General features: G+C 40.4%; 1 protein-coding gene across 1 annotated transcript in view; it reads right to left on the minus strand.

The window, feature by feature from the left end:
- Positions 1 to 3,963, minus strand: part of Mlip (muscular LMNA interacting protein) — a 128,511-nt gene extending 124,548 nt beyond the window's left edge. The window contains exon 1 of the mRNA XM_055596956.1: positions 3,919 to 3,963. Coding sequence (XP_055452931.1) covers positions 3,919 to 3,963 — 45 coding nt within the window. The remainder of the gene's footprint in view (positions 1 to 3,918) is intronic.
- Positions 3,964 to 14,038: the final 10,075 nt, after the last annotated feature.

Raw genomic sequence — 14,038 nt, forward strand, 5'->3', positions numbered from 1 at the left:
CTCCTCCAGGAGCCCACACCTCTATTGTAATATTCCTGGGGGGGGGGGGAAGCAATTTAACTAAAGGACAAGACAAGAACTTCAAAACAGCAATAGTGAATATGTTAAAAGACTTAACGAGAATATGGAGACTGGGAAATATAAACAAACAGGAGGATGAAATGAAAGAAAATGATTAAGATATGAAAACAGAATTTAACAAAGAAATAGAATCACCAAAGAAAAGCCAAACTGAAATAAAACTTGAAAGGAAAAACATGAGAAATCAAACAGTAAGTTTACAGAAAAGCCTTGTAAATGATTTAGATGAAATGGGAGAATTTCAGGTTTTGAAGACAAGGGAAGAAGAAATGCATAGCTCAATCTAAGGAAATGGTAAATATTAAAACTAATCTAGGTACAAAAATTTTCTCTTTGAACATGCCACAGCTACTAAATCAGCACATAATAGAAAGAGATGAAGATAGCTCAAAGACACAAAAAAAATATTTTTAACAAAATCATAGAAGAAAAAATTTCAGATCTAAAGAGATGTCTATCAAGGTGCAAGAGGCATACAGAACATCAGATAGGACCAGAAAAGAAAATCCCTGTGACACATAATTATCAAGACACTAATTGTAAAGGACAAAGAAAAGATATGGAAAACAAAACAAACAAACTAAACAAATAAAGGCAGACCCATCAGAATAACAGCTGACATATCAACAGGTGTCCTGAAAGTCAAAAGGACCTATAAGGTCTAAAAGACTACAAACACCAGCTCAGACTACTATATCCAGAAAAGCCATCCATCACAAACACAAGAGAGAGAAAAACATTTCATGATAATAACAAAGTTAAGATTTTTCTGTCCAGCAATCTAGCTCTATAGAACACACTAGAAGGAAAACTTCAGTTTGAATATAATATTAACTATACTCAAAGAATAAATAATCAGAGTTCAAAAAACAAGAAAACAAAAAGGCCACAACAAGATAATAGGAATTATAATTACTATCAACAATAACTCTCAGTATAAACAGTCTCAATTCCCCAACAGAAAAACACAGACTAACAGATTAGATTGGGAAGCAGGATCTATCTTTTGGTTACCTCCAAGAAACACACCTCGCCTTTAAGGATAGACATCACCTCTGGGTAAAGGAACGAAAAGGGAATTCCAAGAAGATGGATCCAAGAAGCAAGCAAATGTAGTTATTTTAACAACTGACAAAATAGGCTTCAAATGAACACTAATCAGAAGAGATAGAAAAGAATAATGCCCACACATTAAAAGGGGGAGATGAAAGAAGAGGATAGAATAACTGTAAACAATTATGTAGCAAATGCAAGATGCAAGGGGGCCCAATTTCATATAAGGAACACTGTCACAGCTACAATCACATTGAACCTAACGTACAGAGGGTGGCTTCAACACTCAGTTCTCACTGGTCTTTATTCTTTCTTTTCTTTCTTTCTTTTTTGAAAGAAAGCTTATGAAGTATGGGTGGGAAGGGGAAGCTGGGGAGGGGAAATAATATAAACAAAATATAAAATAAAATTTGTCAGCAACCCTTTATGATAGCCGTGTCAGAGTCTGTGAGCAGCAGCCCATCACCCGAAAGTAGTAAGTGACTCTTTTCCTTAGTGGGAAGAAAGGTTAGACTTCTTATAAGGCTAAGGAGGGTCTTCAGGCTGATCAACAACAGCATAATGGCTACAGACTTCCTAGGTTTTCCTAGGAAGGTTTGCTTCCATAACTGATCTTGTCAGTGTCCTGTTGGTATGAAGGCTGGTGTAGAGAGGGATATCAGCTGGGATACTTAGGTGTTAAGCTGCATTATCACTTTGGTAGGCTTCTGAAATGTCTGAGGAGACACTCCTGGTATGATTGAAAGGGTCTCCAGAAAGGCTTAACCGATAGGGAGGAGGACCCACCCGAATGTGGGCAGCACCTGATGAACTGGGGTTCCAAACAAAGGAGAAGATGGATTCTTTCTGTGCCAGGTAGCATCTGTTTTCTTTCTGCTTCCTGACTAAGGGTACCATTCAGCAGGCTGCCTCACCCCAGCTGCCATGCCTCTCTGGGCAAGCTCAACTACAAGCTCAAACCACAAGCCAGAATGAGCCCTTCCTCTCTTAAATTGCTTTCAGATGGGTATTTGGCTACAACAATGAAAAAAAAAAAGTAGCTACAGTAATTCAAATAATCAGGACAGAACAGTGATTTGATAGGAATCAAGAAGGAAAGGGTGAAATTTTGACCTTACATCCAAGTGCTTTTTCCTGCCCTAATTTTCACAGAAAATGACTTGCTCTACCTGAAGTTTATCCAAAGGAAATGAAATAGTTCTGTATGAAAGACTTCAGTGTATATACCCCACAGTTACAAAACCCACTGACTCTTAATAAACAGCAAGTAGCCATACTTTCTAGGGCATATACAGTGATCAGAACCTCTCCAAATGCCTGTTCCAACTGTCCAAATCAACTTGTCTTAAATCTTTAAAGTACAGAATTCTACAAGTGCTGCTTCACAACAAGTGCTGCTTTACAGTCTTTTTAAAAGTTGGTGGGAATGGTTTTAGTGAATAAAACAAGAACAAAGCATGAAAGGAAGCCAGCGCACGAACCAACACGATGTGTTCTTATCATGGTGCCATGCGGGGATCTTCAGCATGATGAGAAAGATGGCCCAGAACAGAGGCAAGATGGCTGCCTTCAACTTTGTGGTTACAATCTCGCCTGAGGAACCTTAATGCCCTGAGTAAAATATTTTCACCAATGCGGGAAAACAATTCTACTTCCTTATTTTAGTTGCTGATATATATATATATTATATATGTGTATATTATTATATATTATATGTGTATATTTTGTATATACATATTATATATATATATATATATATATATATATATATATATATATATACACACGCACATGGATTGCTTTGTATATTTTGTATACACACACACACACACACACAGGGATTAAGTCCTGTCCATATTCCCATGCCCAGAACATCAGGAAAAGGGAAAGCACTTTCACAAAAGCACTACAAAATTAGCACAGGGCTCTTTTCACCATCTTTCTCCAGCTCCTGTATCATACAAGAAATAAGGTTAACATGAAAAGACCTTTTGATGGAATGGGATTTGGAACTACGCTAGCCACACTATGAAATATTCTGAAGAATCACATTAACCAGTAGACTGATGAATCCCTTTTTCGGGGGGGGGGGGGGCATTTATCATTTATTGCATACTGTGTGGCAGATCCAACGGAGCCCCAAAATGAATCGCTATGGTGACAAAAAAAAAAAAAATCATTTTCCAACAAAGCAGAAGCAGATGCGAGTTAATGGCATTCACTTCTTAATTGCCAATTAACACTTTCAGCTGCCAATGCCATTTAAACATCTGATCACTGGGAAACTTTTAATAATAGAAATAAGAACTAAATGGATTAAAATAGTACCCTAGACTTGGATCGCAGGACCCCAGTTTTGTACAATTGACCCCTTCTCGCCCCGCAGGCTGGTGGTGTGAGAAATGTTCTCATCAGAACCTTACAGGCTGTATGCTTATTTTCTCAGCTTTGGGCTGTGTGCCTTTGTTTCTCCTATTTTCCCCAAAGTTCCCCCCATACCCACACCCACCCCATGTAGACACTCGCAGCGCAGAGGACCACTAGCCTCCTACTAAGAAAAGGCAGCCCAAGCACTGTAACATCAACTCTTAGCATTTTCTTTGCCCCATGAGCAGTTTTGTCTTTATCAGTTGCCCATTTTTCTAACAGTAGATAAGATCTCGTTTCGATACACAGACAAATTTATCAGTGCCCGGGTAGCTTGCCATCACACCCTCTGGCGTGTGCCAGGAACGCAGTGCCTTTAAAAGTTACTGAACGCATTAAGCAAAGACTTCCTTTTACCTTGGGTGTGGTCTCAACGCTCCCCGCTAAGACGCAGGAGGTCATTTGGAAGTGATTGTTCCCGCAGTCGCTCAGAAGCCCCTGCTCTGGAAGCATTGATTTCACCACATAAGAGTGAGCAAACCAATGACTGAGGTGGGAAGAGAGCCTGTTACTAAAACAACACGGGCACACGCGTGCGCGCAAGCACGCACATACACACACACACACACACACACACACACACACACATATGCTCACACATGCATTACGCACTCAAGCACTCACACACACACACACAGGGTTTGGGGAGGAGTGAGGCGGTGGAACCTAAAAGAAACCGAAGCAGGTTCTTCTCCGAGTCAAATATTTTTCGGCTCCAAAGGATTTGTTTTGACAATTTTTACATTTGGAATTTCACAAGAGATCACACTGACTGCTAAAATGGGATCAGTGGAAGTGAAAAATTGCCACCTATGTGTGTTTGCCCTCTTTTCCTTTCATGCATGCAGTCCAATTATGTATTCCGTGAAAGGAAGGGAGAAGCCAGACTGTACAGCAATGAGAAGCTGATTGAAGGGCCCTGGCATCTGCCAGTCTCAGTGATCAGCTGGCCACGCTCACAGAGAATATTCAGAGGTACAAACACATGCAAACACAGTGTCTAAATAAAAACAGTGACCATTTTGGAAAGTCAATCATTTCAATGAGTCCTTGGTGTGTGAATGGCAGTCAATGATATAGGAGCATCCAAGTGACTCAAGTTTTGCTGTTCAACAAAAGCAGCTCTAAAATAGAGCTTGTTACCAAATAGTTGTCAAAACAAAATTCCACTGGACTGTTTCTGCAAGACAGTGTCTGCCCTGACTACCAATAAACAAATCAAAAATGTTTCTCACATGATTGAAGGAAGTCGTCAGCTTTCAGTCTTTCTGTTTTCTAAGCACTGATTTTTTTTTGTCTATAAACCTATTTGTGCATAAGCAAGGGAGTATGTGGTGTGGGAGGAGCTAACTATATACTGAATGCTATGCAACAGAATGAAGGTTTTATTTCATGTACAATTATAGCATTTAACATTTTCAACATTGTCTAAATCCTGAATTTATGAAAGCCATACCTATAATAATGATGCAAAGTGATCCTGTTAAGAAGCGGGAAAAACCATTGCAAATAGCGATTAGTACACCTTGACCTAGAAATGGGCTAAATTTCTAAATGTATGTGTTGTTACGTCACTAAAAACATACATCTTCTGACATATACACTTAAGGATACAAAGAGGTGACATATATCTGATGGCAAAACCTTTCGTTTTGCTGAGAATATAAATCTGGCATATAGATAACAGAAATACAAAGTGAAGAGAGTTCTGAAGAGAACTCCCATCCTGTCGTTTCTGAGTGTCAGTACACACCATGCCATCTGGGGCACCTTTAGAACAGCAGTTTCTGCTTGAGAGGTTCTGCAGTGGCGTCTCCACACCTGCATTTTTTAGCAAGCTCCCTGGTCGTGTCCTCTTGCTGAGGGGTTGCTGTCCTACTTCACTTCTCTGTTGCTCTGAGAAATACCGTGACCAAAAGCATCTTGGGGATGAAAGAGTTTACTTGGCTTACACATCCCGATCACAGCCCACCGCTGAAGGAACTCAGGAAAGGCACCACGGAGGAACACTGCTTACTGGCTCTTACACCTCCCGGATCACCTGCCCAGGGATGGCACCACTCACAGTGGGCTGGGCCCCCTGACATCAATACACAGTCAAGAAAATGCCGCACAGACTTACCTACAGGACGATAGAGTGAATCACTTCCCCAGTGGAAGTTCGTTCATCCCTTGTGATTCTAGTTTGTGTTGAGTTATCAAAAACTAAACAGCGCACTGACATTCTACTGACAGTTCAGAAAGCCACAAGATCACAGACGCTTGCAGCAAAATAATTGCAAAGCACTTGGCTGCACTTGAAGTGGGAAAATGGTGTCCTGTTAGATCTAGAAGAATTTAGTTAGCAGGTAGAAGAGGTTTAGGGAAGCCCTTTTTAGAGCAGCAAGAGAAGTGAATGGCAGGGATAGTCATAAAGCATGGGAAACCAGTGAGGACATTGGCCGGAGGACGTCAGAGCAGTTCTCAACCTCTAACCTGTGAATGTGGATAATTATAGCATTACTCCACAGAGTGTTACAGTCAGATTCAGCTTGGGAAGCCCATGGTTATGTGCCAGGCATACTCCATACATATTACTTCTCTTGGCACTATGTGTTGTTTTTTGTTGTTGTTGTTGTTGTTGTTAACCTTATAAATAACATGATTGAGAATAAAGGCTAATAAGAGCAGAAGTCAAGTCTAGATCACCCAAGATTTGAATCAAGGTATTTTAACTTTATGCAGCATGAAATAAAGGTGCAGAGAAGCATATATGTGCTTTTTTATAATGAGCAAAACCTCAAAGAGTGCCTGCCATTATATTTTACACACACTTATCTTAGAATTCTGTCTGGTTTATGGATTCTGGGCCAGTGAGGTCTAGTCTTTTGTCAATGGTTCCATTTATTCTAAATGAATTTGACAACTCCAGTGCTCTTGTCTTGTATGTCAATGTCCTTTTTTTCCCCTGTGGTCTTTTCTTTTGCTCATTCTCTTCCCCAAGTATAAAGCAAGGTGGGCAATTAGACACAAATTTGGAAAAGAAAAAAATTTAGCTTCTCTCTTTAGAGATATTCCAGGCCTACCTTAAAGCACTTTGTAACATGAGAACAGTTAACCTGTGAATTTACCATTTTTGACTATCTTTTAGCAACTTTTCCCTAACAATTTTCTTTTATTGATTCATTAAAATAATTGTTGCTGTTACAATTCGTTCAGTGACAAAAGTCATAATTTTTACTTAAAATAAAAACTTAAAAGCCACACATCGCAGCAACATTTGTCAGCCATCTGGTTAGTTACACTTACAGCTCCAAAGAGTACATGAACTTAGGATAATTTCTATAGAAACCATTCTCATTTGGCCAGCAAATGATGGTCTCTGATTAAAAAAAAAAAAAAAAAAAAAAACCTCTAGGTTCTAAAGTTATATTTTGCTCGAGTACAGGAGGCTGGTAGAGTGTCACCTACAATTATAATTGCTTTTTCCTCTGGTCAAAGAGAACCATCTAGTTTCTTCCCATGCACCCTAAGCTTTTTATAAACCTACGCTTCCAATAATCTCTCTCCCAGCAAGGGACATAAAATTCTCTACTGGACAATCTCCAAAAGAAAGTGTGATATATGAAGGCTCGCTCACAAAAGATATCTCCAACTTAAAGCTCTATCATCTAGCACAGGTGACGGCTGAAGCTGACATTCTTTACCTTTCTTACTAAACAAATATCACAATTCCTCTAAGCTGACAGACCCTTGAGATACTGCTTTTAAAAAATAAACAATAGAGAATTTAATAATCTCTCTTCCTGGTATGAGAATCAAATTTGAGGGAAAATACTAGATTGGCCCACTAGAAGTTTGTCAAGGCCATTCTGACATCCATTTGTCTGATCTTAGGCTCTGGGTTTGATCACATACACACAGCAGCACTCCCATTCAGTTACCTTCGTAAACATCTGGTGAATGGCGTGCTCTTCATGTTCTATACAAGGAAACTCTACTGTCAATGTGGCATGGAGTCTTAGGAAGGATATGCCTTCATAAGTGACATAAAAAACAAGGTGTGTAGTCTCCAGGAGGGAACTCTGTCACAAATGACAACAAGGTGAGTGAAGTAAAGGAGAGTAAGGTCTGAACGGAGGCTGCATGGGAAAGTTGACTCAGATTGTACCTGGTGAAGAATTCCTCTTGGGTTTTGCATTCTCTGGTCCTGTGTTTAGAGACCAACAGAAGAACGAGCTATTATTCTGTTTTCATCCTGTGATTTTGCCCCTCTGGTGATGAGAAATACCAAGAGTATGGATTTTTCTCTCCTGGGGTGACTGTTGGTTCAAATGATCCAAGGCAGGATTAGCCCAGTGCTAAATATTTCAAGCAAAGCCCAGTGTCATCTCATCAGTCTCGGACAGCCCACTAACACACGAGTTTAATCTTGTGCAGATTGAGCAATTAAGTTTCATCTGCATTCATCATTACTGCTATGGTTTCTCTTCCCCTCATGGTGTCTCCTTCAAGTTAAAAAAATATATATAATCCTGCCCTGCTTTAATTAGGGTGTGCCAGAATTTTCTAGGAACTTATTAAAATCCAAGACCTAAGTTTTTAATGCAATTACATATTCCGATGAAATCAGTATGGCCTTCTATGAAAGAACTTAAAAAAGGAGACCAGACAATGGCAAGAACCATTTCTCCATCCAGAAGATGAGGTGCACCTGCCTGTATCCCCCACTCTCCCTCTCCATATTAAATCATTTTTAGCAGTATGGTTTCTCGAATGTAGGCATACACATTCACACACAGGTGTCTAAACACACACGCAGAAAGGGAGAGAGGAAGAGGGAGACGTTTTTTAAATGGAGTTGGAAACATGTCTAAGGTGCTACATGGTCTGCTTAAAATTCTTCCCACAAGCTTCTCCCTGGTTACTTCCCTCTGCTAAGCTTTCAGCGACTCAGATTGTGTGGCAGGTATTTTAGGTTATGTCACAAGGGAAACAATTTCCGACATAGGTCACTCTTCATAACACACCACCTTGCAGCTTCCCTGACAGCACAGGTCCCAAAGAGCCTCCTGCTGTACCCGCCCCTTACCATGGACATCTACGTAGGTAGTGTTTGTTGCCCTACATTTATAGTAGACAGCAAATTCCTTAGCACCTGGTCCCCAGTTGGAACATCATCCCGTAGACAATAGAGATTTCTCAGTTTTGCTCCCTGTGCGCCCCTAGCACCTAAAATAGTGCGTGTCGCCCCCAAAGGCCAGCATATGTTTATTAAATGAACGAGAGCTGGTGTGTGTCCATGTAGACCCAAAGGATCTCAGTGTCTGCAGAGGAACAAGAGTTAATCACTGTACTTTTTGTTTACTTTGAAGATACAAAACACACACACACACACACACACACACACACACACACACACGAAACCTATGCCAAGTGCCAAAGCTTTGGATATTTGAAGAACTCAGGAGAAGAATCTGCATGAAAGCAGTGTGTGTGTGTGTGTGTGTGTGTGTGTGTGTGTGTGTGTGTGTGGACTGGGACATGAAGAAAAATAAAGAAAGCTTCCTTGTTCAAAATCAGATCTCCTTGGCAGTTATGCTCTGACATCCTAACTCAAACACTCATCCAGAGACTGAGATTTCACTCTACATATAAAACATTGACATGCCACTTGGTGAGCTTTATGAGGCTGCTCTTGGTACTCAGTGTTTCATCTGAGGTGATTCTCACAAGGCATGGAGAGAATTATGTTCGTGAGACAGGAAAGAAAAAGGAGTCTCGGGGAGGAAGATTAAAGGCCTTGCTGACCAGCACATGGCATGAGGGTCTGCATGTGTGCCTGCCTCCCAGAAGCCAGGGTCAGGCTGCCGTTCTTTTGTTCCCCATTTCAGAAGCTTATCTTAGACAAGCCCACTTACAGAACAGTGATAAGAAAGGTGGCAGAACATGATAAATTACAGCACCATAGCCAGCGAGGATTCTGTTTTTGACATGGCTCCCATGCAGGAAAATTGAGCTCAGAAAAATATGTTTCATAAGCCCCTGGTAGTCAAAGTCGAACTATCTGCTTATAAGACCGTAGAACTGTTCATAGATGTTACACTTCGTGTCTGTGTGTTTAAGCCTAGCTACGAAAGCAATGCGTGGTGGTTGGAAGCGCAGCTTTAAAGTAGAGAAGAGCACAGCCAAGAATGGAACTTCACTAGCTTTAAGAAGAGTTCCAAAGCTATCATATACAACTTACAGTGTAGAGAGTGCAACACACACACGGTTACCGAAGTTCTGACCAGTAATATTTATCTTAAATATTATCTACAGTAGGGCTAGAGAGGTGGCTCAGAGGTTAAGAGCACTGGCTGTTCTTCCAGAGGGGCTGGGTTCAATTCCCAGCACCCGCAACCATCTGTAACACAAGTTCCAGTGACTCCGGCACCCTTTTCCAGCCCCAGAAGGCAGCAGACATGCACATAATACACACACACACACACACACACACACACACACACATGCATGCAAAACACCCACACACATAAAATAAAAATTAGAAAATAAATCTAAGGTAATATGTGATCTCTATGCTCATGTTTTATTTCACTGATTTATTATCTGTGCTAATGGAAATAGTGATGTTCAGAGTGAGGCTCAAATTCCCAATCAATCTGTTATTAACTAATGATCTTTTGTGAATTAAATTCCATGAACTTTGGTTTTATTTTTACTTATAAAATGATCATTAAAAAGTATCAACAACCATAAGATATCTATGAAAACTGAGATGAGATTTAATCCCCTAGTAGCTATTTTACACACACGGTGGAAACCCAATCAATAAATACTATTTTCGTTTTCTTTTCAGGTTAGAATAAACACATAAGGTTTAGCAAAACATCTCTAATTGATACAAATAGCATGTTTGCATGTTTATTATTTATATCGTTTCCCTTTTTCTGCCCTTAATGTTTTCGCTCCAGAGCAGAAAAGCAAATCCTAAGAGTCACCGCTCTCGCTGAAAGTCTTGTTTTGCACGAAGATGTGTGCATTTGCAAACAATCAGCAGGAGGCCTGAGACCTTGCAGGCCAGTCGAGTCACACTAGGGTGGTCTTTGCTTTGGGTTTTACTTTGCACAGAGCATTTCCTGTTCATCTTGTAGCCATGGTTGTCCAGCATGTCCTGACAGCCCGAGCAGCAGCCCGGGGAAGAGTCTGGCAATCTTCCACAGAAACAGGGTGAATGATGACTCTCTGGGTTGTGATTCTGCCCCTGGTACCCGGGCAAAGACGCTCTTTGCTCGGTGAGTGCATGGTGTTTATCTACCCCAAGGAAAAGAAGAAACACAGGTCCTCTGTGTCAGCAGGTAAGGACTGGAAGACAAAGGTGAAAAAGCATTTCCTCCCCAGGACTCTCACTGGCAAGTGTAAGTCAGAAGCATCAGATGTAATTTAACCCTCCTCTTCCACTCTCTTGTCTCTCCCCAAGCCACTTTAGGTGACAGAAGGTTGCCTACGTCAGAAACAGATGACGTTTCAATGGCAAGATAGCAGGATATAAAACAGAAGATTGCACGAGAAAATGTTTTACTTATTTCTTTTCCAAGGTATATAAAGAGCTTGTTATGAGCTATACAAAGAAAGGAAAAGTATTTTGTAAAGATAAATGGACTAAAGGAGTAACCACCTCACCTGGGTCAGGTGACAGAATAAAAAAAGAGACCCCTACACACTAAACTCCACGGGTTAAAACAAAGCCATCATAAGAAATCGATGAGAATGGCTCCTTGATTTCCAAAAGGAAACCAGGTTATCTAACTCTTAGGAGTTCTGTAAGAACTCAATAAAAATAGAGACAGGGCATCCCAACACCAGCCTCATCCTGTAAGCGCTCATCTGTGGGTACCACTTGCTGCTACTGCTGTATAACATAATACAGAGTTTCCCAATCAAGTGTCAATTTAGCTTTGAGAGCACAATAAAGGCCGGTACATAACCGTGATGTAATCAAAACGTTGGTATATATTCCAAAGTACTTTTCTTCATAGAATCACTGTTTTGATTTCTCTTTATTTCCCAGTCCATCTCTTTTCATTTTTCTTGCTTTGATATCTTTGCCTTTGTTGGTCTGTGTATAAACAGACTTTATTCTCACTTATATTTTTCATTAAGTGGTAAGGCAGCTGGCCAACCAGTTGTCTTCAAATCTTCTGATTGTAATTACTACCAAATTCTAAACACACACTTTTTAAAGAAACCTTAGCTTTTTGTGTTTTTTTTAATGCAATCATATTATTTTACTTAAAAAAAAATACTTGCGATGTTCACGGTGGAAATATTTTAAAAGTCTCTTACCAGTATTTTGAAAATATTTGATGGTTGTCTGAGAAGGAGCCGGGACACAGAGCAGCAATCTGTAAGCCTCAGGTTCCAACAGCTGTCCTTGCTGTATCATGCCCAGCTATATACTCATGGTGGGTTTCTCCTATCAGAACCACTGTGTGGGAGATGGGTGAGCTTTCAAATATGTGAAAATAAGTTCTAGAGGTCCTAATGGCATTCAGTTGAGCAGTCTGTGGGCATAAAGGAATTCAGAACACAAAAGACCACTGTTGGAGTGCAGAGTTGGTAGAAGATTGTGTTCTAAAGCTAAAATGCCTTCTTTCTTTTCAGAGACATTTACTGTGATCCAGAGTGTATCACTTGTATTTACCCAATAATCTTTCTTGTAGAACTGTATTTTCCAAAAGAATTTCAAACTTCACTTGGATTATTTTTAAAATAATGGTTATTCACAGCCTTAAAAGACGATGCAGGAAAAAATAGATCAAAATTCATTTTCCTCAGGATCAGATGGAAGGGGAAGAGGACCTCCCCATCAGTGGACTGGGGGAGGGGCATGGAAGGAAAAGAGGGAGGGTGGGTGGGATTAGGAGGAGAGGAGGGAGGGAGCTACAGGTGGGATACAAAGAGAATAAACTGTAATTAATAAAAATAAAATATTATAATAAAAAACCTTTTTATTTGGGGAAAGAACAAATGATAATTAAATACATTTAACATTTACCATGAAAATTCACCCAATATTATTATATATTTTCACGGAGGGGGAGATCAGTGGGCTTTTTTATTTCTTAACAAAAAAATAATAAAACAAAGAAGCCTTTAGTGGGAACACAGCTCAATGATAGTCTATATGCCTCACTGGCTGCTTAGTCAACATGCTACACACACACACAAAAAAAAGGCATTAATTTTTTATATTCATATGCAAGACTTCAGCAGCATGACCTTGGACAAGTCAGACAGAGGTGTGACTCGGGTGGGGCTGTGGCCAATGCAAGCAGGCCCTTAAGGCAGCTCCATTGGCTTTTCCAGCTTTTGAAAAAAATTCCATGCTGTGGATATCTTAACCCCTTTCTTCTCCAGAAATCACTTTACTAGACTTGGACAACATTTCCCTCCTTGGTCTTCTTCCCGTGATTCTTCGGGGTCCCACCCTCCTAGATTCAATATCGACATGCTGTCCACCCGCCTCCAGCTTGGGCCTTCTTTCCTCCATGGTGTAGTCTGTTCTTCTCTCGTGGATCCAACACTCAACAGAGCAGGGTGAGTCTCAGAGTCCACCCTGACTTCCATATCTGCCCTGACCCGGCCTCCAGCTTTTCCTCTGTGATACTGAACACGCTGACCTTCACAGAAAGACCACAGTGGAAGTGGAAACTAGAAAGGCAAGGCTTTCTAGAAAGGTAGGTGACCCTGATCAACATTACTCACTTTTCAAAACCTCAATTTCCTTATCTGCTGTAACAGGTCATTCATAAAAATGACCTCATATGCTCTGTCAAATACAATGACACAGACAAAGTGTGGCAGAGCGCACGGTACACGGAAGACATGTCATACATGTTAGATGATTAAAAATGATCTCCCAAGGGAGATGTGGGAGATAAACTTTCACATGTTACACACGGATAATTTCTCTGTGAGGGCCAGACACATACTGTTGACTTCCTGGTCAACAGATTTTATCTCTTATGTTCTTCATCATATGAAAGAATAGATTACATTTCAGGAGCAATTTAAAAAACAAAAACATTTCTTTAAAGACAGAATTTCGCTGCCTCACTTAAAAGTTCTCTCCTGCAGCCTCCCTGATGAGTAAGTAGAGCCCGTGGCCAAGTCATAACCGCTGAGACATGATTAGAAGCAAGCTTCTTTAAAATGACATGGCATGGAGGTCTTTATCTCACCCTGCATCCTGGCATCTGGAACTTGGATTGTAATGGCTAGAAGTCTGACAGCATTTTTAGATCCAAAGGAGAGAGATTTCTTCTAGGGATAACAGAAATGGTGATGACTAGATAGGCAGGAGGAATCCACAAAGAATCTCAGAACTGACTCTGCCACAACTTTAATCATTTAATGCGAAGAAGAAGTCAATCCTTTCCCTGTTGTTTTCTCTCTTATCTACAGCCTTAGCTCATCTGAAATTAGTCAACAGTCA

This window comes from Psammomys obesus, unplaced genomic scaffold (assembly GCF_907164565.1).
Source record: "Psammomys obesus unplaced genomic scaffold, mPsaObe1.curated_primary_1811, whole genome shotgun sequence".
NCBI lineage: Eukaryota > Metazoa > Chordata > Mammalia > Rodentia > Muridae > Psammomys > Psammomys obesus.